Source organism: Eptesicus fuscus, chromosome 24, assembly GCF_027574615.1.
Source record: "Eptesicus fuscus isolate TK198812 chromosome 24, DD_ASM_mEF_20220401, whole genome shotgun sequence".
Classification (NCBI taxonomy): domain Eukaryota; kingdom Metazoa; phylum Chordata; class Mammalia; order Chiroptera; family Vespertilionidae; genus Eptesicus; species Eptesicus fuscus.
This window is the reverse complement of record NC_072496.1, coordinates 3,758,882-3,779,176: the sequence shown is the minus strand read 5'-3', so window position 1 is coordinate 3,779,176 and position 20,295 is coordinate 3,758,882. Positions and strand designations below refer to the sequence as shown.

At 54.5% G+C, this 20,295-nt stretch overlaps 1 protein-coding gene and 1 long non-coding RNA gene across 4 annotated transcripts; both read left to right on the top strand.

The window, feature by feature from the left end:
* Positions 1 to 1,770: 1,770 nt before the first annotated feature.
* On the top strand, positions 1,771 to 17,812 carry TAF5L (TATA-box binding protein associated factor 5 like). Of its 3 annotated transcripts, none has more exons than XM_054712901.1 (5): positions 1,771 to 1,859; positions 10,536 to 10,680; positions 11,278 to 11,382; positions 12,418 to 13,163; positions 16,534 to 17,812. In XM_054712901.1, exons 2-5 carry the CDS (start codon positions 10,539 to 10,541, stop codon positions 17,326 to 17,328), a joined length of 1,788 nt encoding a protein of 595 aa, XP_054568876.1. In that variant the 5' UTR covers positions 1,771 to 1,859; positions 10,536 to 10,538; the 3' UTR covers positions 17,329 to 17,812. The 3 variants fall into 3 exon arrangements, with proteins under 3 accessions (XP_054568876.1, XP_054568874.1, XP_054568875.1); XM_054712899.1 differs by having other exon boundaries at positions 16,531 to 17,812; XM_054712900.1 differs by lacking the exon at positions 1,771 to 1,859 and adding an exon at positions 2,630 to 2,637 and having other exon boundaries at positions 16,531 to 17,812.
* Positions 17,813 to 18,572: 760 nt separating this feature from the next.
* On the top strand, positions 18,573 to 20,147 carry LOC129148269 (uncharacterized). The gene is made up of 2 exons (XR_008555328.1): positions 18,573 to 18,805; positions 18,908 to 20,147. It is a non-coding gene; the product is annotated as an uncharacterized LOC129148269 (long non-coding RNA).
* The last annotated feature ends 148 nt before the right edge of the window (positions 20,148 to 20,295 follow it).

Below are 20,295 nucleotides of genomic sequence, written 5' to 3'. Positions count from 1 at the left end.
ACTTTAGTATAAACCCGGTCCCAAGAGGAGTACTGTTATTTCGGCTGCAACAGTAACTTCCCACTGTAACTTTGTTAACGTATTAACTCACCAAGACATGCTGCTTCCAAAAAGACTACAAAATATAGCTACACAGTTAATACTGCAAACAGAGAATACAATAAAATCATCAACAAAGAAGGAAGGCAGACATACCAACCACCTAGAATTCTATACAATTGAAGGGTACCTTTGAGTTTCCTAAAAGTCATAGTAAAAAAAAAAAAAAAAGGGGGGGGGGAATATCTCTGGTTAAGCCATTTTCATTAGATGAAAATACACGTCATTCCTTCCAAAGAGAAACATTTTCATGATACTTAATACTGAAAGGATGGTAAATAAAAAAACAAAACAGGACAACGGAAACACCCCCAAAAAATAAAAGCCCTAACCGGTGTGGCTCAGTGGATAGAGCTTCGGCCTGCGGACTCAAGGGTCCCAGGTTCGATTCCGGTCAAGGGCATGTGCCTTGGTTGCGGGCACATCCCCAGTAGGAGGTGTGCAGGAGGCAGCTGACGGATGTTTCTCTCTCATCGATGTTTCTAACTCTCTCTCTCCCTCTCCCTTCCTCTCTGTAAAAAAGTCAATAAAATATATATATTTTTTAAATAAATAAAAAATCGCAGTCCATGATTCTCTCATAAAACTGTCAAACCCAAAGCATTTCCAGTTGGATCGCTTGCACTTTTTAAATCTATGGGCCCTGAAATCCTACAGGCCCACCTTCAGAACTTCCCCTCTACACGGAATGAGCAAACGCCGGTGAAGGGCACTTACCTGGAGCGCGGGACCCTTCCCTCCCCCGGACAGGCCCCGTCAAGCGCTGTCCCTCTCCGGTTTTGTCAAAACGCCCACCACCCAACAACTAGTTACTTAACTTGCCAGTTCAGTGTGTTTGTAGCCATCGCCCCGGCTTCAAGGTACCTACAAAGTGTCTGCACAACCAGCTACAAAGACGCCCCGGGACCCTCCGGCATCTACCCACGCCCCGCTCGGGGTTCCCACCGTCCAGCGGACCTAGGAAGGGGGTGTGCACGGCCCGACGCGGACGGCGATCCCCGCGATTTCTCACGCCAAAGCTGCTCACGCGCGGCCCCACGCGGAATCCCGCCGAAGGAGCGAGGCCAGGGGGCTCCCTGCCCAGCGCACGACCCCGGGAGGGGCGGGCCCGAGGCGGAGGGTCTTCCCCAAGGTAACCAGCTCGCCTCGGGGTCCACCCTGGGTAGGGGCCGCGGACGCGGGCGGCGGGCCGTCCCCAGGTTGGGTGCTCCCCTCCAGGCGGATCCTGGGTCGGGGCCAACCTGTCCACGGTCCGCGGTCCCAGGTGAGGGCTCACCTGTGGCCCCGCGCGGCCGGCGAGGATGGAGGGCGGTCCCCAGGTGAGGGCGCCCCTCAAGGCCCGGCCGGGACGGGGACCGCGGGCGAGGGCGGAGCGCGGCGGCGGCCGTCGGGGCTCCGGGGCTGCTGCACCACGTGGGCCCGGCCCCGCTCCTTCCGACCGACGGCTGCGCGGGGCGGGGCGGGGCGCGGGGCGGGGCGCGCACGCCAGGCATCGCCAGCGGAGCGCCGAGGCGCCGCGCCCATTGGCGGAGACGGTTGCGCGTCGGAGGCCCGAGCGGCCCAGCCCGCGGCGCGCTCCGCGTCCGTCAGTCATGGGGCGGCCGCCCAGAGCCGCGGCGGGGGCGGCGGGGCGCGGGGCGCGGGGGCCCGGCTGAGCCGCCCGGCGGAGCGAGACCCTGCAGCAGGGACGACGGAGGCGGAAGCGGCCCGATCCCGGAGGCGGCGGCGGCGGGGGGAGCCGGAGCCGCCTGGGATGCTCAGTGCGTGCGGGGCGCGCGGGCGGGGAGGCCGGGGCGGGGGTCGCGGGCCGGGCGCGCGCGCGGGCGGCGGGGGCCGGGCGGGAGGGAGGGCGCGCGGGCGGCGGGGCCGGGGGCGCGCGGGAGGCCTAGGCGGCGGTGGGGGCGGGGCGGGCGGGGCCGGCGCTGCGCGGGCGCGGCGGCCGCGCCTCCGCCCTGGGCCTGCGAGTCGCGGGCGGCCGCGGGCGGCGTGGCCTGCAATCGGCGGCGACACCTGGCTGGGCGGTGCGTTCCCGCGCGGGGTGGGTCCTCCCGGGGCCGGACGATCGGCTCGGACGTCCCGCCGGGCGTCGGGGGGCACCGGTCCCGATCCCCTTCTGGTGGAAGGAACAAGGAAATGTCTTCGGGGCGAACTCCAGATTCAACTTCGCACATGGTGATGGTGGGCGGAGGATGTGCAATCGACTTCTGCCGGTGACAGGGGAGATCGGAGGGAGGCTGGGGGTTGGGTTATTGCCGGTGGATACCCACCTGCAGGGTGGCCTTCGCGGGGGGTTTGACGCCTGACAGCCGTGGGAGAGTGGGGCGCTTAGGCGGGACTCGCGATCTCCGGGCTTTTGGGACGCGTGTTGGGTCAGGCGTGGGTCCGGAGCGGGTGGATGGTGAGGGTAGGGGTGTCCTGTTAGACTTGGCGGAAGTGGAGCCCCGGGTGAGCTTGCTGCATCCTCCGGGCACTTGTGCACATGTCTTGATCGTGCGCATCTCGCGGCGGCGGGCGCGGCGGCTCCCAGGATCAAAAAAGGTGGGTGCCAACCCCGCGCGGCGCTCGCCGCCCAAGAGCTGACCTCTGACCTTGCAGGTTGGGACCTGGGGATGGTCCCTCCCGCTCAGGAGCAGCGTTTGGGTGCTGCTGTGTTGGGCGGAACCGCAGGGGCGGAGGTTGCGGTCTGTAAGGTGATACAAGGGTGTCCTATACCTGAGATGGGGGTGAGGGACGGGTGGGGGGGGGGCGAGGGGTGAGGACGCCGCCGTGTCCCCCAGCCTAGGCCCGGGCTCTGCTTAAAAATCTTGAAAAATGAGAGTAGGAAGGGGAGTTTGAGCCACACGTTTAAGCTCGGAGAAACTTGGCGTGGCGCGTGGGGGCTTGGGGACCACACAGGCCTGAGGTTGCAACCATGGAACCGAGTGTCACCTCCGCGGGCCTTCGCTTCCTCCTGTGTCAGATGGAGCGACTTGGGTGGAGCTGGGACAGGGGACCCGATGAAGGAGAACGGTGGGCGGCCATGCCTGGCGCAGGGGAGGCACGCTGCGAGGATGAATGTTAGCTGTTCCCATTCCCTTTCTGTCAGAACGCCCTCCAGGTGCCTTGTGGCCTGAGTTTGTTGGGCGACATGTGAAGCAAACTAACGTTGGTTTGCCCTACGAAGCCCCCCATCCTTCCTGCTGCCTTGAAAGTCACTGTTAAACCAGAAAAGCCAAAGCATTTTTCTCTGTGATCGGCGATGAGTCCGATGGGCGTCTGTTGGGAGGTTCCGTGGCTCCTGCCTCTGAGCGTGAGGTCTGTGTGCAGGTCTCACCTCACTGCTCAGGAGCTGCGTGTGTATGGGGGGAGGGCAGGGCTTGTATGTGGTTGGGGTTTTTTTTTAAATATATTTTTATTGATTTTAGAGAGGAAGTGAGAGAGAGAGACATCAGTGGTGAGAGAGAATCATCGATTGGCCGCCTCCTGCACGCCCCACACTGGGGATCAAGCCTGCACCCCGGGCATGGGCCCTGACCGGGAATCGAACCGTGACCTCCTGGTTCATAGATTGATGCTCAACCACTGAGCCCCGCCAGCTGGGCTCAAGGAAGCGTTTGGAAGGAAGAGATGGCGCAGCTGAGCTGAGCTGTGACGCTTGGGTGGGACGTAGCCTAACCAGGTTGGAGGGCTGGTGTGGGTGGCTCCAGTGAATGGAGGCACCTGAGCAAAGCCCCTGAAGCGAGAAGGTGGGTGTGACCCCCCCCAGATAGGAGGGTCGGAGTAACCTTGAAATGACACGATGGAGACGGAGGGCTTTTTATTCTCCACTCGGGCGGAAGCCGTGGGAAGTTTTTAAGGCGAGCACAGAGGGCGTCCGATTCGCTCTTTGGATTGACGGGGCCTGCAGTTGTGTGGGGTGGGACTGAACGTACAGACGGCCCGTCCACTTGTCCTGCCAGCCTCGTGCGTGCCTGTGGCTCCTGGAGAAAAATGACGGCTTAGCCGAGACAGACTTTTGTTTGTTTCTTTTTAAATGTATTTTTATTGACTTCGGAGAGGGAGGGAGGGAGAGAGAAACATCCACGATGAGAGAGAATCATGGATGGGCTGCCTCCTGCACGCCCCCGACTGGGGATGGAGCCCATAACCCAGGCCTGTGCCCTTGACCAGGAATCGAACCCTGACCTCCTGGTTCACAGGTCGATGCTCAGCCCCTGAGCCACGCCGGCCGGGCCAGAGACAGACATTTTAATCCCAGTGTGGAAGCTTAAAGAGCCCTTAGGGGAGGAGGCATGAAGGAATCCTGAGGTCATCCCAGGTGGTCTTCCCTCTGTGTATGCGGTACCCGCCTGATTGTAAGACAATTAGCCCTCCGCAGAGGGCGTCACCACGTGGTTCCAATCTCTCCTGTTACGGGGCACTCTCTCAGTTACCCTGTTTCCTACAACAAGACGCTCTTTGGGCTAAAACAACCTCAGTCGAAGCCAGTTGGGGATATTTACACAATCAACCGATTCAGTGCGTGATGAATGAAAAGAGTTATGCCCACCGGAATGGGTGTGGATGGCCTGGGTAGAGGTTTCCATGGAGGTCACCATCCGTGGGTCCAAGAAACGCTCTGCCATGGCCGGTTGGGTCGATGCAGAGGTGATGGGCTCTGGAACATGGAACTTGATGGTTCAGAGTGGCTCCGGGGACACCGATGCTGACGGTGTAAGTGATTAGTTGGAGTAAAATTGTTTCACGAATTAATATACGTTCTGCCTCATGTAATAGACCTCTAAACACATATACACTGAGTGGCCAGATGATGATGATCTCTGAAACGCATAATAATCTGGCCACTCAGTGTCTATCCTATATAATAAAAGGCTAATATGCAAATTGTCCCCTCGACCGGGAGTTCGACCCGCAGGCAGGCCGGCCAACCGCCCATGTCCCCTCCCCCTGGCCAGGCTGGCCGGACCCCACCCATGCACGAATTCATGCACCGGGCCTCTAATGTGTATATGTATGTTAATTTTCTCGTTGCAAGGGGAAGGTTGTCTTAGGTGCGAGCTTACCTTTTAGACATTTTACTGACATTAACTGCTGCTCAGTTGCACTGCTGAAGCAAAACCCCTTTCCCGTCTCATTTTTTAACTCGAAGGAGGCTTAGAGAAGGGGGACTGGCGAGACTTCGAAAACACCCCGGAGAACTTCCATTCAGAAGTCTTTGTTTCCTTCTGGGAAGATGTACTGAAATGTATCTCTGTCTTCGCAATCGGTCTGTTTGTCAGTGATAAAAAGTAGCTCTTTTTTTTTTTTTTCCTTCTAACAAAGTATTAGCGTTTAGTCATCAGAAATGTTTTGCGGCACTTGGTGAGCTCACATCTGAAAGCCAAGGTGCTGATATGGATACATCGTTTCACACAGCAACAGCCAGTCTCCAGACCTGTGCTGGCCGGTCCAGTACCCATCGCCCCGTGTGGTTACTTAAGTTTAATGTAACTAAACTCCAACATTCAGTTCCCTGGTTACACTGGGGCTGGGGGCTGGGGGCTACAGACTGAACAGTGTAGACCTAGAGCAGTTCTGCCAGTGCAGGAAGTCGAATTGGACAGTCCTACTCGATGAAAAATTGAAGGCTGATCCTCTCTCTCTCTCTCTCTCGCTCTCTCTCTCTCTCTCTTTAATGTCATTAAGAGACCTCCGAGTCCTTACATGCTGCATTTGAATTCTGGGAGAATGCTGAACACCGGGAGCCATATTCTCCTTTATGCTCTGAGAGGAACGCCTCCTACCCTTTCTGTCTAGTGTTGTTGTTTTTTCGTTGTTGTTTTTTAATATATTTTATTGATTTATTTTATTTTATTTTTTTACAGAGAGGAAGGGAAAGGGATAGAGAGTTAGAAACATCAATGAGGGAGAAACATCGATCAGTTGCCTCTTGCACACCCCCCACTGGGGATGTGCCCGCAACCAAGGCACATGCCCTTGACCGGAATCGAACCTGGGACCCTTCAGTCCGCAGGCCGACGCTCTATCCGCTGAGCCACACCGGTTAGGGCAGTGGTCGGCAAACTCATTAGTCCACAGAGCCAAATATCAACAGTACAACGGTTGAAATTTCTTCTGAGAGCCACATTTTTTAAACTTAAAACTTCTTCTAACGCCACTTCTTTAGAGCCATGCTCGCACGGGGGGTGGCTGAGGGAGGGCGCTTCAGGGAGGGAGGCCTGTGGGAGTGTGGAAACGTGACTTAGGTTTGGCAGGAGTTGAGGAATGTCAAGTCCTAGTAAACAGCCCCCCTCCCCCCACCGAGGTAGGAAGCGGGGTCGGGGCTGGCTGGGCGAGGAGGCAGAGCAGGTCGGGAATGGCCTGCACTGAGCTGGAGGGAAGGAAGAAGCCTTCCCTGCGGGGATGGATATGCCAGAGGTCCCCGCTGACATCGGAGACAATCCGTTTCTAGTGGCATCTGCCTGCCTGGGTGTAGGACTTCTGCTTCCCCTACCCCCGGCCCCCCCAAAAAAAAACCACCTTTGAGGCTCTACGTCGCATCCTGAGCCCCCAACTTGGAGCCTTACGCGTGTGCCATTTGCACCTCGGGACACGTGGGTCATGTCGGTCTGCGTCTGCGTGAAGACTGGGTATAAAAGGCCATCGTCATTGTAAAACGCGATGAGGTCTGACCGAGGCGGGGAGCGGTGTGGCTCGTTTCTTTTCCTGCTGTGAGTTCCATGTCCACACAGCTAACTGAATGCACGTTGTCACGATGATTAATGCAAGAGCTTGGATTTTTAGGTCCTACTTGGAACGGCCTTTGGACCGCTGTTTCAGCCGTTTATTTTTTTAAAATATATATTTTATTGACTTTTTTTACAGAGAAGAAGGGAGAGGGATAAAGAGTTAGAAACATCAATGAGAGAGAAACATTGGATCAGCTGCCTCCTGCACACCCCCTCACTGGGGATGTGCCCACAACCAAGGTACATGCCCTTGACCAGAATCGAACCTGGGACCCTTCAGTCCGCAGATCGATGCTCTATCCACTGAACCACACCCGTCAGGACTGTTTCAGCCACTTAGACGACTGCGAGTAAAAGGTAGAGAGCTGATATCTGAGTGCCTCGCAGGCACTGAACATGACAGCCCATTTAACAAATCACAAAGGAATCGTGATCTGTTTTGAAGCATAAATGTAATATAGAAAAATACATTTTGCCCTGGCTGATGTGGCTCAGTGGGTTGGGCATCATCCTGTGCACCGAAAGGTTGCCGGTTCGATTCCGGTCAGGGCCTATGCCTGGGTTGCGGGCTCGATCCCCGGTGGGGAGCATGCAGGGGGTAGCCGATGTTCCTCTCCCACATCAATGTTTCTCTCTCCCCCTCTCCCTTTCTCTTTCTCAAAAAATCAATAAAAACAGCCCTCACCGGTTTGGCTCAGTGGACAGAGCATCGGCCCACGGACCAAAGGGTCCCGGGTTCGATTGCGGTCAAGGGCATGTACCTCGGTTGTAGGCTCCATCCCAGCCCTGGTCAGGGTGCGTGCGGGAGACAACCAATCGATGTGTCTCTCACACATCGATGTCTCTCTCCCCCTCTCCCCTCCTTCCCCTCTCTCTCTCTCTCTCCAGCCTTGCCCCCTTCTACTCTCTCTCAAAATCAGTGGAAAAATATCCTCGGGAAAAATCTCTCTCCAAGCACCCCTCCACTGACCATAGCATCTACATTTGAACTTGAGTGGGTGGAGTTAGGATGCGGTCCCCATGGTAACATCATCTTAAACGTGTGCCCGGTTCCCAGGAGTCTTTGCCTCCTCCCCACGCTTCTGTGGTTTCAATGTGGCTGTGGTTTCTCCTGAAAAGTTGTTACTATGAAGCAGGGAAATAATCACGTCCTGCTTTTATTAGAGCAACTTTGTTGGAGGATTCGTTACACAGTGGGCGCTATCGCTACATGAGAAAGAGATACGTATTGTGTGTGAATCCTTTTAAATTCCAGAAATACTGATCATGTGACATTCAGGGAAAAGTTCTCTTTTTTACCTGGAAAAGTTAAGGCATTTTATGTAAGTTGAAAATAATGGGAAATTCTGAAATTCCAACCAAGATATAATTATATCCAAACTCAATTTAAATTTTAAAGACTTTTATCATTTAAAAGGCTAAGCAGGTAACTTGAAATTGCAATATACGTCTCATGTCTAAGCCTCTCCAAAGACAGGTCTATTTTAAGAAGTTGTTTTTTTTTTGGGGGGGGGTTTAATGTGTCCATTTATGGATATTATTACTATGAAAATCAGTTGGGGGGGGCTGACTTCTCTACAGATTTTTATTTTTGAGAACTTTTTTAAACATGTTTTTACTGATTTTTAGAGAGAGAGATGGAAACATCAAGGATGAGAGAGAATCATTCATCAGCTGCCTCCTGCACGCCCCCCACTGGGGATCGAGCCCACAACCCAGGCATGTGCCCTGACCGGGAATCGAACCGTGACCTCCTGGTTCATAGGTCGACACTCAACCCCTGAGCCACGCCGGCCGGGCTTGTCTCTGGTGTTTTCGTTGAGGGTAGCGTTGAGGGTAGCGGTGAGCGTTAGAACCCGCATTCCTGCCCTTAACACCCCCGGACCCACCCTCCCTCGGGGGAGGTGCCATGTCGTAAACGATGGTTTGGATCCATGGAAACGGCCATTTGGGGCAACGACCTTGGGCAGGTTTGTTAAAATGAGGATTTACAAACCAGTTTCCAGCGATCCCACATGTGGCTTCCTTTTCACGCCTTGTTGATGACCCCCCTTTCGACCCTCCTGTCTTCCTCCCTCAGACCTGCACACACACTATGTCACCCCAGGGCCTGTTCCCATCCTCCACGTGGGTTTTTCTTTAGCGATATGATCGCTGACTCCCCTCCTCCTTGGAACACCCAGGGGGACACATCGATACAAGATACGTCCCCATGGCAACAAGGGATGGGCCGTGGGAAATCTGGGAAAGTTTTAGCCTCAGCTAAAATACGAGGAAATGGGGCTGCTTTGGGAGAGTTTGGAGAGGAAGCGTTCTTGAAGTTAGATGGAAAGCAGCTTTAGCTGGGCGGGGTGGGGGTGGGGGGTCAGTGAGGGTGAGGGAGCAAAGCTGGAGGGTTGACTGAATAGCCCTGACTTCGGGCCAGACTGGGACGGGACAGGACTGTCGCCGTCTCTCTATGCCTTTAATTTTCTTTTTTTCCCCCTAAATATAACGTTGAATCAGGGTCTCGGGGCTGAAAGTATTTACACACACACACACACACACACACACACACACACACACACACGATGCTTAAGTGTAGCCAGGTTAGGGACCCAGGAGGATCTCTGGAGCCGTCAAAACAGATACAACAACTAACCACAAAGAAACAATGATCTGTCTTCATTGATGGACAGGTGAATGCGGAGCAGGGATCCCCACTCTCAAAGGATCAGAGTCCTTATGTTAGCAATGACAGAATCTTAATTTAAAAGTAATCGAAGCTCTAGCTAGTGTGGCTGTCAGACTGAAGGGTTACGCGTTCCATTCCCAGGTTGGATCCCCGGCCCCCGCTGGGGCGCGTGTGGGAGGCGACCAGTCGATGCTTCTCTTGAGCGTTGATGTTTTTCTCTCTCTCTCTCTCTTCCTCTCTCTCTAAAAATCAATGAAAACACATCCCAGGGTGAGGATTAAAAGAAGAACAATCTAAGTTGTGAATACAGCAGAAGACTTCTAATAACCCAGTGGGGCAGATGCATCGTGGAAAGACGGGTCACTGTGGGGAAATTGATGAGTATGTTCTGTTGCATCACGGAATGGCAGCCAGATCAGACCCAGGGCCCCTCCATCTAAACAAAGCTTTGAGACTCGATCCCCAGTAGAGGGGTGTGCAGGAGGCAGCCGATCAATGACTCTCTCTCATCACTGATGTTTCTCTCTCTCCCTCTCCCTTCCTCTCTGAAATCAATAAAAATATATTTATTTTAAAAAACGGCGGGGGCGGGGGGGGGGGGGGGCATAGCATTCCCTGTCCCCATTAGTAGCCTCTCCCTTCCCCGGCATCTCTTCATCCCGTTCCTGAATTCCCCAGGCCTTTGCTTGGGTGCCGCCTCCCGCCTGCTTCTCGGCCTGGGGAGCCGGCAGGAGACCTGAAGGTCCCGGAATCCTGCTGGTCTTGTGTGGGCGTTGAATGCGTCTCAAAGGAAAAGCTCAGGGGGCGGTGGAAATCTGGGCGTTCAGTGGAGTCGGGTGATCTGTGGGGTTCCACCCCTGAGGGTGGCCGGCACCGGGAAACAGAGACAGACTGAGAGCACCGGCTGGTACTCGAGGAATCGGTGTTGCTTCTTAGCTGCTCACGGGGCTGGACCCTTCCCAGCGTTGATTTTCCGCGAGGGAGGAGTCCCAGCTGGGCAGGAGGCGCCCCCAGATCCCTGACGGCCCCGTGTTCCTGTCCCCCCCCCCCCCCAGGTCATGAAACGGGTGCGCACCGAGCAGATTCAGATGGCCGTGTCCTGCTACCTCAAGCGCCGGCAGTACGTGGACACCGACGGCCCCCTGAAGCAAGGCCTGCGCCTGTCCCAGACCCCCGAGGAGATGGCAGCCAACCTCACAGGTGGGTGCGGGCCGCTCCGGGCGAGCGGCAGGGGGGGGGGGGGGTGCATGGCAAGGTCCCTTCCGCTCCGAAGCCAATGAAAATATATATTTTAAAAATACCACCATTGCCCGGCCGGCGTGGCTCAGTGATTGAGTATTGGCCCATGAACCAGGAGGTCCTGGGTTCGATTCCCAGTCAGGGCACCTGCCCAGGTTGCGGGCTCGATACCCAGTAGGGGGCGTGCAAGACACGGCCGATCGATAATTCTCTCTCATCATGGATGTTTCTATCTCCCTCTCCCTCTTCCTCTCCCTTTCTCTCTGAAATCAATAGAAATATTTTTAAAAAAGAATAATAATAACCCTGGCCGATTTGGCCCAGTGGCTAGAGCGTCGGCCTGCGGACTGAAGGGTCCCGGGATCGATTCCGGTCAAGGGCATGTGCCTGGGTTGCCAGTGGGGGGCATGCGGGAGGCAGCCGATCAATGATTCTCTCTCATCATTGGTGTTTCTCTCTCCCTCTCCCTCCCCTTCCTCTCTGAAATCAATAGAAATATTTGTTTAAAAGAATAATAATAATTCTTTTTCCGTCCCCATCCATGTGCCCTCTCCTTAGTCCAATCAGAGTCTGGCTGTGCCAACATCGTGTCCGCGTCCCCGTGCCAGGCAGAGCCCCAGCAGTATGAAGTGCAGTTCGGGCGGCTGCGGAATTTCCTCACCGGTGAGTACTCGGCACCAGGGGCCTTTTCCGGTTAAGCACGAGTCCCGCGGATTTCCCTCGTGGCCTGTTACATTCCGGGCACGGTGTTGGGTTAGAGCAGTGGTCGGCAAACTGCGGCTCACAAGCCACATGCGGCTCTTTGGCCCCTTGAGATTTTAGCAAAGGCCAGCTTAGGAGGACCCTAACTAAGTTAATAACAATGTACCTACCTATATAGTTTAAGTTTAAAAAATTTGGCTCTCCAAAGAAATTTCAATTGTTGTCCTGTTGATATTTGGCTCTGTGGACTAATGAGTTTGCCGAGCACTGGGTTAGAGAGTCAAAGGTAGTTTTACCACTTGCCTCAAACTTACGCTCTTTAGAATTTCTGAGAGAGTTCAAGGACAAGGTTAAAATTTGCAAGGATAAGGGCTCTGGGTGTATTTTTGTGTTGTTGTTTTTTTATATATGTTTTATTGATCTCAGAGAGGAAGGGAGAGGGAGAGAGAGATAGAAACATCAAAGATGAAAGAGAGCCGAAACCGGTTTGGCTCAGTGGATAGAGTGTCGGCCTGCGGACTGAAGGGTCCCAGGTTCGATTCTGGTCAAGGGCATGTACCTTGGTTGCGGGCACATCCCCAGTAGGGGTTGTGCAAGAGGCAGCTGATCGATGTTTCTCTATCATCGATGTTTCTAGCTCTCTATCCCTCTCTCTTCCTCTCTGTAAGAAATCAATAAAATATATTAAAAAAAAAAAAAAGATGAAAGAGAATCATGGATCAGCTGCCTCCTGCACACCCCATACTGGGGATGGAGCCCACAACCCGGGCGTGTGCCCTGACCGGGAATCGAACCCGTGACCTCCTGGTTCCTAGGTCGACGCTCAACCACTGAGCCACGCCGGCCGGGCTTTGTTGGGCTTACATTTCAGTCACCAGCCTCAGAAAATGGGGTCCTGACACCATGTTGTGTGGCGGGGGGGCTCCCCAGGAGGGCCCCCCCCCCCCGCGCTCTGGGATGATGCTGACTGTCAAGCCCTCCCTCTTTCCGTTGTAGATTCCGACTCCCAGCACAGCCACGAAGTGATGCCCCTCCTGTACCCTCTCTTCGTCTACCTCCACCTCCACCTGGTCCAGAACAGCCCCAAGAGCACAGCCGAGAGCTTCTTCAGCCGCTTCCACGGCATGTTCCTGCACAACGCCGGCCAGAAGGACGTGGTCGAGCAGCTGCAGGCCACGCAGAGCCTCCAGGACATCCTGTCCAACCTCAAGCTCCGCGCCTTCCTGGACAACAAGTACGTGGTCCGCCTCCAGGAAGACAGCTACCACTACCTGATCCGCTACCTCCAGAGCGACAACAACGCCGCCCTGTGCCGGGTCCTCACGCTGCACATCCACCTGGACGTGCAGCCGGTCAAGAGGACCGACTACCAGCTCTACGCCGGCGGCGGCGGTGGCAGCGGCGGCGGCTCCTCCTCCCGGGGCGAGGGCAGCGGCCTGGAGCCCGCCGACGTGCCCGGCCCGATCCTGCAGAACGAGGCCGCCCTGGACGTCCTGCAGGAGAGCATCCGGCGCGTCAAGGAGGGCCCGCCCTCGCTCACCACCATCTGCTTCTACGCCTTCTACCACACGGAGCAGCTGCTGAACGCCGCCGAGATCTCCCCCGACGGCAAGCTGCTCGCGGCCGGCTTCGACAACTCCTGCATCAAACTCTGGAGCCTGCGGTCCAAGAAGCTGAAGGCCGAGCCCCATCAGGTGGACGTGTCCCGCATCCGCCTGGCCTGCGACGTTCTGGAAGAGGAGGTACGGGCGGCATTCTTCCTTCCCTGCGTCTGCCCCCTCGCGCGTTCGCTTAGAACAGTGGTCGGCAAACTCATGAGTCCGCAGAGCCAAACATCAACAGCACAACGATTGAAATTTCTTTGGAGAGCCAAATTTTTTACACGTCAACTTCTTCTAACGCCACTTTTTCAAAATAGACTCGCCCAGGCCGTGGTGTTTTGTGGAAGAGCAACACTCGAGGGGCCAAAGAGCCGCATGTGGCTCGCGAGCCGCGGTTTGCCGACCACTGGCTTAGAATGTTCTTTCCCCAGACGTGACTGACCTGACAGAGAAGGGGCTCCTTGACCTAGAACCCTCATCCGATAGCAAACGAATGCTGTGTAACCCACAGCCATTGGATTCTGCCCATGCCTAACCTCGGAAGAGATGAAAATTATTATTGTTTTTTTTAATATAGATTTTTATTGATCTCAGAGAGGAAAGGACAGGGAGGGAGAGAGAGAGAAACATCCATGATGAGAGAGAATCATGGATCGGCTGCCTCCTGCACGCCCCCTAGTGGGGATTGAGCCCACAACCCAGGCATGTGCCCTTGTCAGGAATTGAATGGTGACCTCCTGGTTCATAGGTCAACGCTCAGCCACCGAGCCACACCGGCCAGGCCCTCCCACAGTTCTTATATAAACTTCCTGGAGTAGAGCAATGAGTCATTCTTGAAATTTTAAAGTGTTGTTGTAACCTCTTTGGAAAGGAAAACGCTAATATTCTTGGTCACAGTAGAACCGTAAGCTCCCAAATGCTAACGTATTTTTTTTTAAATATATTTTTACTGATTTCAGAGAGGAAGGGAGAGGGAGAGAGAGATAGAAACATCCATGATGAGACTCATTGATCGGCTGCCTCCTGCACGCTTCCCACTGGAGATCAAGCCCGCAACCCGGGCATGTGCCCTTGACCGGAATTGAACCTGGGACCCTTCAGTGCGCAGGCCGACACTCTATCCCCTGAGCCACACCAGCTAGGGCTGTGCTAACGTATTTTTAATCTTGAGCGCCTGCAGTAGCCATTTTGAACATGCATAGACATGCGTGTGTATTTTCACTTTCCCTCGACTCTGTACACGTTGGAGCCTTTGCTTTATTTCAGTTTAATGGTTTTTTTCAAATAGAAGTTAAAAGGATGCCCTTTTCCTAGGCAAGAACCTAAAGCTCACAAAGGTATTTATTTATACACCCACAGAGGCAATGGGTGGTAGAATCTTCATCTCGCTACTCCTCATTCTTGTAGTGTTTCATGAAAACCCACTGTGATGGATGCATCCCGGGATCGAGGCGGCTGTAGCTTTAAGGAGCCTGCCCGTGAGCGAGTGAAGGGAAAGGGGGTTTTGGACACAGACGGTGTCCTGGTCGGGGAGAGGCTGGGGGAGGGGCTTCCCCCCGGGGGCCAGGGACGGCTGTCTTCTGGTCTGTCCCCCACACAGGAAGTCTGTCCGAGAATCACAGGGGTCACTTGGCTGTAGAGTCTCCAGGCGTTGTGTTGTTCCTTCGGGAAAATGTTGGCGACCCTCCGGAAAGTCACGGTTTTAAAGCCGCATCGGCCGAAACCGGTGTGGCTCAGTGGATAGAGCGTCGGTCTGCGGACTCAAGGGTCCCAGGTTCGATTCCGGTCAAGGGCATGTACCTTGGTTGCGGGCACATCCCCAGTAGGGGGTGTGCAGGAGGCGGCTGATCGATGTTTCTCTCTCATCGATGTTTCTAACTCTCTATCCCTCTCCCTTCCTCTCTGTGAAAAATCAATAAAATATATATTTTTAAAAAATAAATAAGTGAATAAATAAAGCCGCATCGCTCTCCCCTTTTGGTGACCAGCAGTGCGTGCCTGGTCACGGGGTGTGCGTGCCATTTACTGATGATCCCACCTTTCTGGCTTACTGTTCTGATAGGCCCGGGTTAGTTTGGGCTACACTGCTACAGTGGTTCTGTATTCATCAGGCACTGAGCCTGGCTGGCGTGGCTCAGTGGTTGAGCATTGACCTAGGAACCAGGAGGTCATGGTTCAATTCCCAGGCAGGACACATGCCTGGGTTGCAGGCTCCATCCCCAGTGCAGGGCGTGCAGGAGGCAGACGATCCATGATTCTCTCTCTCATCATCGATGTTTCTGTCTCTCCCTCTCCCTTCTCTGAAATAAATTTAAAATATGTGTGTGTGTGTGTATGTGTGTGTGTGTGTATGTGTGTGTATGTATATATATGGGGTCCGGCCAGCCTGGTCAGGGGGAGGGGACATGGGCGGTTGGCCGGCCTGCTGGCTGGTCGAACTCCTGGTCGAGGGGACAATTTGCATATTAGCCTTTTATTCTATAGGATAGACACTGAGTGGCCAGATTATTATGCGTTCAGAGATCATCATCTGGCCACTCAGTGTATATAAACTAGAGGCCTGATGCACGAAATTCGTGCAAGGAGCTAGGCCCTCGCAGCCCCGGCTTTGTCTGGAAGGTCATCTGGATGGTCGTTCTGCTGTTCGGCCGTCCGTTCCAATTAGCATATTAGGCTTTTATTATTATAGAACAGTGGTCAGCAAACTGCGGCTCGCAAGCCACATGTGGCTCTTCGGCCCCTTGAGTGTGGCTCTTCCACAAAATACCACGTGCGGGCGCACACATACAGTGCGATTGAAACTTTGTGGCCCATGCACAGAAGTCGGTTTTTGGCCTGGGCCAGTCTATTTTGAAGAAGTGGCATTAGAACACTCAAGATGCCAAAGAGCTGCATGTGGCTCGCGAGCCGCGGTTTGCCGACCACTGGGATAGAAGATGTTTTAAATCATGAAGCTGAGACCACGTCTGCGCAGGCGTGGGCGCAAGGGCGTGTCAGGATTGGCCTCAGTGGGCTGGAAACGGAGCCGCGTGGCTTCTAAGGCAGCCAAACCTGACACGCCCCTGGAATGAGAGAACTGAGGACTGAACATACGCTCCAAAGGAACTCTGTTCAGATGGCAGCTTTCGGCATCAAGGAAAGTCCCCGCAGGCTGCCTTCCGTCAGCTTTTGAAATCCGTTAGCCTCGGCCCAAGAGTAAGGCCCACAGACATCCCTCCATAGACAGCCTCGCGTTTCTGTAGCTTCCGGTTTGCTAAATGCGTGGCTGCACAATGAATGGAAGGAGAGCGGGGTGTGAGCTGTCGGGGACTTCTTACTCGGTCACGCGGTGATGGGCCGATTTCCTGGGGTGGCCCTTAAGAGCGAGACCCCGTCATGTACCGGGGAGGTGCTATTTCCCAAGCAGTGCCCGCCCCCCTCCGCCCCCAACCCCGGGATTTCGTTTCCCACGGGGACCACTAACCATCTCTTCTTATGTCCCCTCTGCGGCCCCGGCCGGCGCGCCCAGGAGGAGGAGGAGGAGGCCGCGGGCACCGAGATGAAGACGCTGCGGGGGCACTGCGGGCCCGTGTACAGCACGCGCTTCCTCGCCGACAGCTCGGGGCTGCTCTCCTGCTCCGAGGACATGTCCATCCGGTACTGGGACCTGGGGACCTTCACCAACACCGTGCTGTACCAGGGACACGCCTACCCGGTGTGGGACCTGGACATCAGCCCGTACAGCCTGTACTTCGCCAGCGGGTCCCACGACCGCACCGCGCGGCTGTGGTCCTTCGATCGGACGTACCCGCTGCGGATCTACGCCGGCCACCTGGCGGACGTGGACTGCGTCCGGTTCCACCCCAACTCCAACTACCTGGCCACGGGCTCCACCGACAAGACCGTCCGGCTGTGGAGCGCCCAGCAGGGGAACTCGGTGCGGCTGTTCACGGGCCACCGCGGCCCCGTGCTGTCGCTCGCCTTCTCCCCCAACGGCAAGTACCTGGCGTCGGCGGGCGAGGACCAGCGGCTGAAGCTGTGGGACCTGGCCTCCGGGAGCCTCTACAAGGAGCTGCGCGGCCACACGGACAACATCACCAGCCTCACCTTCAGCCCCGACAGCAGCCTGGTGGCCTCGGCGTCCATGGACAACTCGGTGCGCATCTGGGACATCCGCAACAGCTTCTGCAGCGCGGCCGCCGACGGCTCCTCGGGCGAGCTGGTGGGCGTGTACACGGGCCAGATGAGCAACGTGCTGAGCGTGCAGTTCATGGCCTGCAACCTCCTCCTGGTGACGGGCATCACGCAGGAAAATCAGGAACATTGATTTTTTATTTTTATTTTTGGATTTTTTTTTTTTTTAACCCTCGTGGCGACGGACTGGGCAGCCGTGGAGCGAGGGCTCCGCGCTGCATCTTCCGATCGAATCACTGACTGACTGTGAAAGACTCCCCGCCTCTCCCCGTGTCCCGGGCGCGGGCATCCTGAGCGCCTCACCCCTTCCCTGCCCCCCGCCCAGTGTCGAGGACGCGGGGGCGGGGAAGGGGGACGGACAGGTGGTGGTGATAAGCGGACTCGAGATCAAGAATTGAGATGCTCTGGAGGGGAGGGGGCACATTCTTCCAAAGAGGCCGCCCCACCCCGTGTCCTCGGGAGAGCACCTCCTGTCTGTCTCCTTCCCCGCACCCCACCCCTCCCCACCCCTTCGCTTTGTGGCTGACCTGACCGGCCGGGGGGCCTGTTTTGGTCCCAGGAGGGTCGCAGGTCACAGCCGCTGGCGGGAATGCAGGGGTGGGGTCGAGGGACGAGGAAGCGGGGGGGGGGGGGGGGGGGGGGGGGGGGGGGGGGGAGCGAGGATCATCCTGGGAAAGGCCTCTCCTTTCCCGTGGCCCCGCAGAGAGCAGGATTTTTATTATTGTTATTATAATTATAGTAATTATTATTATTATTATTATGGAGGAGGGGAAGCCTAGCCCTGGGCAGAGGCGCCGCTCTGCTCTCCGCCTTCAGGTCTGGCTCCTGGCACTGGCTCTGATGCTTGGCATTTTGAGGTTCAGGGAATTCGGGGGCTCCGGGGGGGTGCAGTGTCTTGTGGGAAAGGGAGGACTTCTGGGCGACAGGTGGGTCACCCGCCCGCCTCCCCCCGACGGGTTCCTCGAAGTGGGTGCATCCGGTGGAGGAAGCCTCGGGCTCGTGCAGTGATGGTGGGAGAGCAAGACCTCGGGGCTCACCTCTGTGAACAAGCGCGCCCCCCCCCCCAGAAATGTCGGAAAGAAATGAAAATAATGTGAGGTGATCCGTCCAGAGGCAGAGGTGTGGCTTTTTCGGCCTTTCGCTCCTCGAGGTCACTGCTTCCGCCTCCTGCATCGAAACAGCCGCTTGACGAACACTCTGTGAGACAAACTGTAAGTACGAATGCACGCATCTAACCCCCCCCCCAGGATAACGTGAGGTCTGATTGGTGGGAAAAAAGGATTAAATCTTTCTGTTTTGTTTTGTTTTTTTCCTGAAAAGAGTTATTTTGTATTTTGTTTTCTATTAAAATGTATTTAGTTTCCCAAAAAGAAAAAGTGTTGGCATCTCATTTAAGCTGTGAGGAGAGGCGGGCGTGGCCTCTCTCCAGGGGCCGGACCAAGCCCCTCGGAGGGGCACCTCGATCGGCTCCGTGTGCTGCTCAGCTTGCTTTGAATCACGCTTCCCTGGCAGTCACGTGGATCACCGATCGCGTTTAATACTGTTTATGCATCCCCGATTGCCGCCCGCCGACCGGAGACTACGTCTGTGTTGCCATCCAGAGTTCTCTGGTGAGCTTCTACGTCCGGTTTCCTCCTCTAAAGACCCCGTTATGAAATCGCCAGGGGGTGTTACCGAATGAACTCAAAACTAATTTATTGAACCATTTCCAGGGAAAGGACTCGGTCCAAGATGTCAGTGACGCCAGAATTTCTACAGTGTACTTCCGACGCGTGATTTTCTGGCCAGGACCCGAGAATTACCAGGAGGTTGTAGAGGGAGACTCTAGAATTCTGTGCCAAAAAAAAAAAAAAACACAACACATTTTTTTACTTGAGCCCAAGGTGCTAACAGGACATGTTTCTTATAGATAAAAATATATATTTGAGACATTGCAAGGATCCTTTGGCAACTTAGACAGTATCACCTTCCACGTGGCCTGCAGGAAAAGCCTAGAACGTACTGAGGGGATCCCTCCGCTGGATTGATTGTACGGCGTGTTGCTAGAAAGAATGAAATTCTCCAATTGGACCGGATCATTCTCAGAAGTGGAAATATCCATCATCTGGAAGCTTTTGCGTTTGTTTTGTTTTTTAATGCAGAACTTCTTTGATTACACGCAGAAATGTACAGGCTGGCCCGTCTTCACCTTTCCGATCATGTATATACTTTGTGATTTCAATGGAAGCTCTTCATGATTTGCATATTTGGCCTTTTTATTTCTTCTTTCTCTTTTGTGAGCTCATTTTATTGTGGGGTCATCAGACTTTCTAGAACGCCCCTCACAACTTTCCCCCCAAATCTTGGAAATAGTATGAGGGGTGTGTGTGTGTGTGTGTGTCTGTGTGTCCACAAGGGTGTACAGAGAACGTGGGCGCCCCCTCCAGGTTGCTCTCTGCAGTTTTATTTCCTCTTCAGAGCAGTCCTATGGGTGATGCTACCATTTTGTATTGAAAATAACCTAAAGCCTAAAAAAAAGCTATATAATTTATTTTTCTGGAATAAAGAAACTTTAGAATATTCAGTTATTTTGGACCACAATGATAAATCTGTGATGTGTATATGGTGTGGGTGGGGGACAGCTGAAATATCTTACACTGACAGGCTCAGTAAATCTGATTGTAAACTTTAATTTTAGCCGTAGACTGGCCGAAAGGAAGAAAGAAAGACAATTACGATCAAGGAAAGTCCTGAACAGAGAAAACAGGAAACAGTGAAAAGTTTTTAAATCCTAGGTCTAGCTTCTAAGGAGACTAGCTTTTCATTTGTTTCATTCATGTATTTAAAAATAAAAAATGTCTTGGTTGTATTAAAAAAAAAAAAGTATTTTTTTGAGTATGTAGGCTTCTCATTTTGCTGTTGCCCAGATTGGTATTTAAGTATATGGATTAAAACCTTTAGTCTGTACTTCAACTTGGCTTTCAGTTGCATGTTTTGGAAAATAGAGTATCTGTTCACTCTATGGCCGGGCCGCAGGCTAACGAGGCTGCTGGCCCCATGAGCTCCCTTGTCACCCTTGGAGAGGACAAGAACCCACAGGTGGAACTGACCTGGAAGTAAT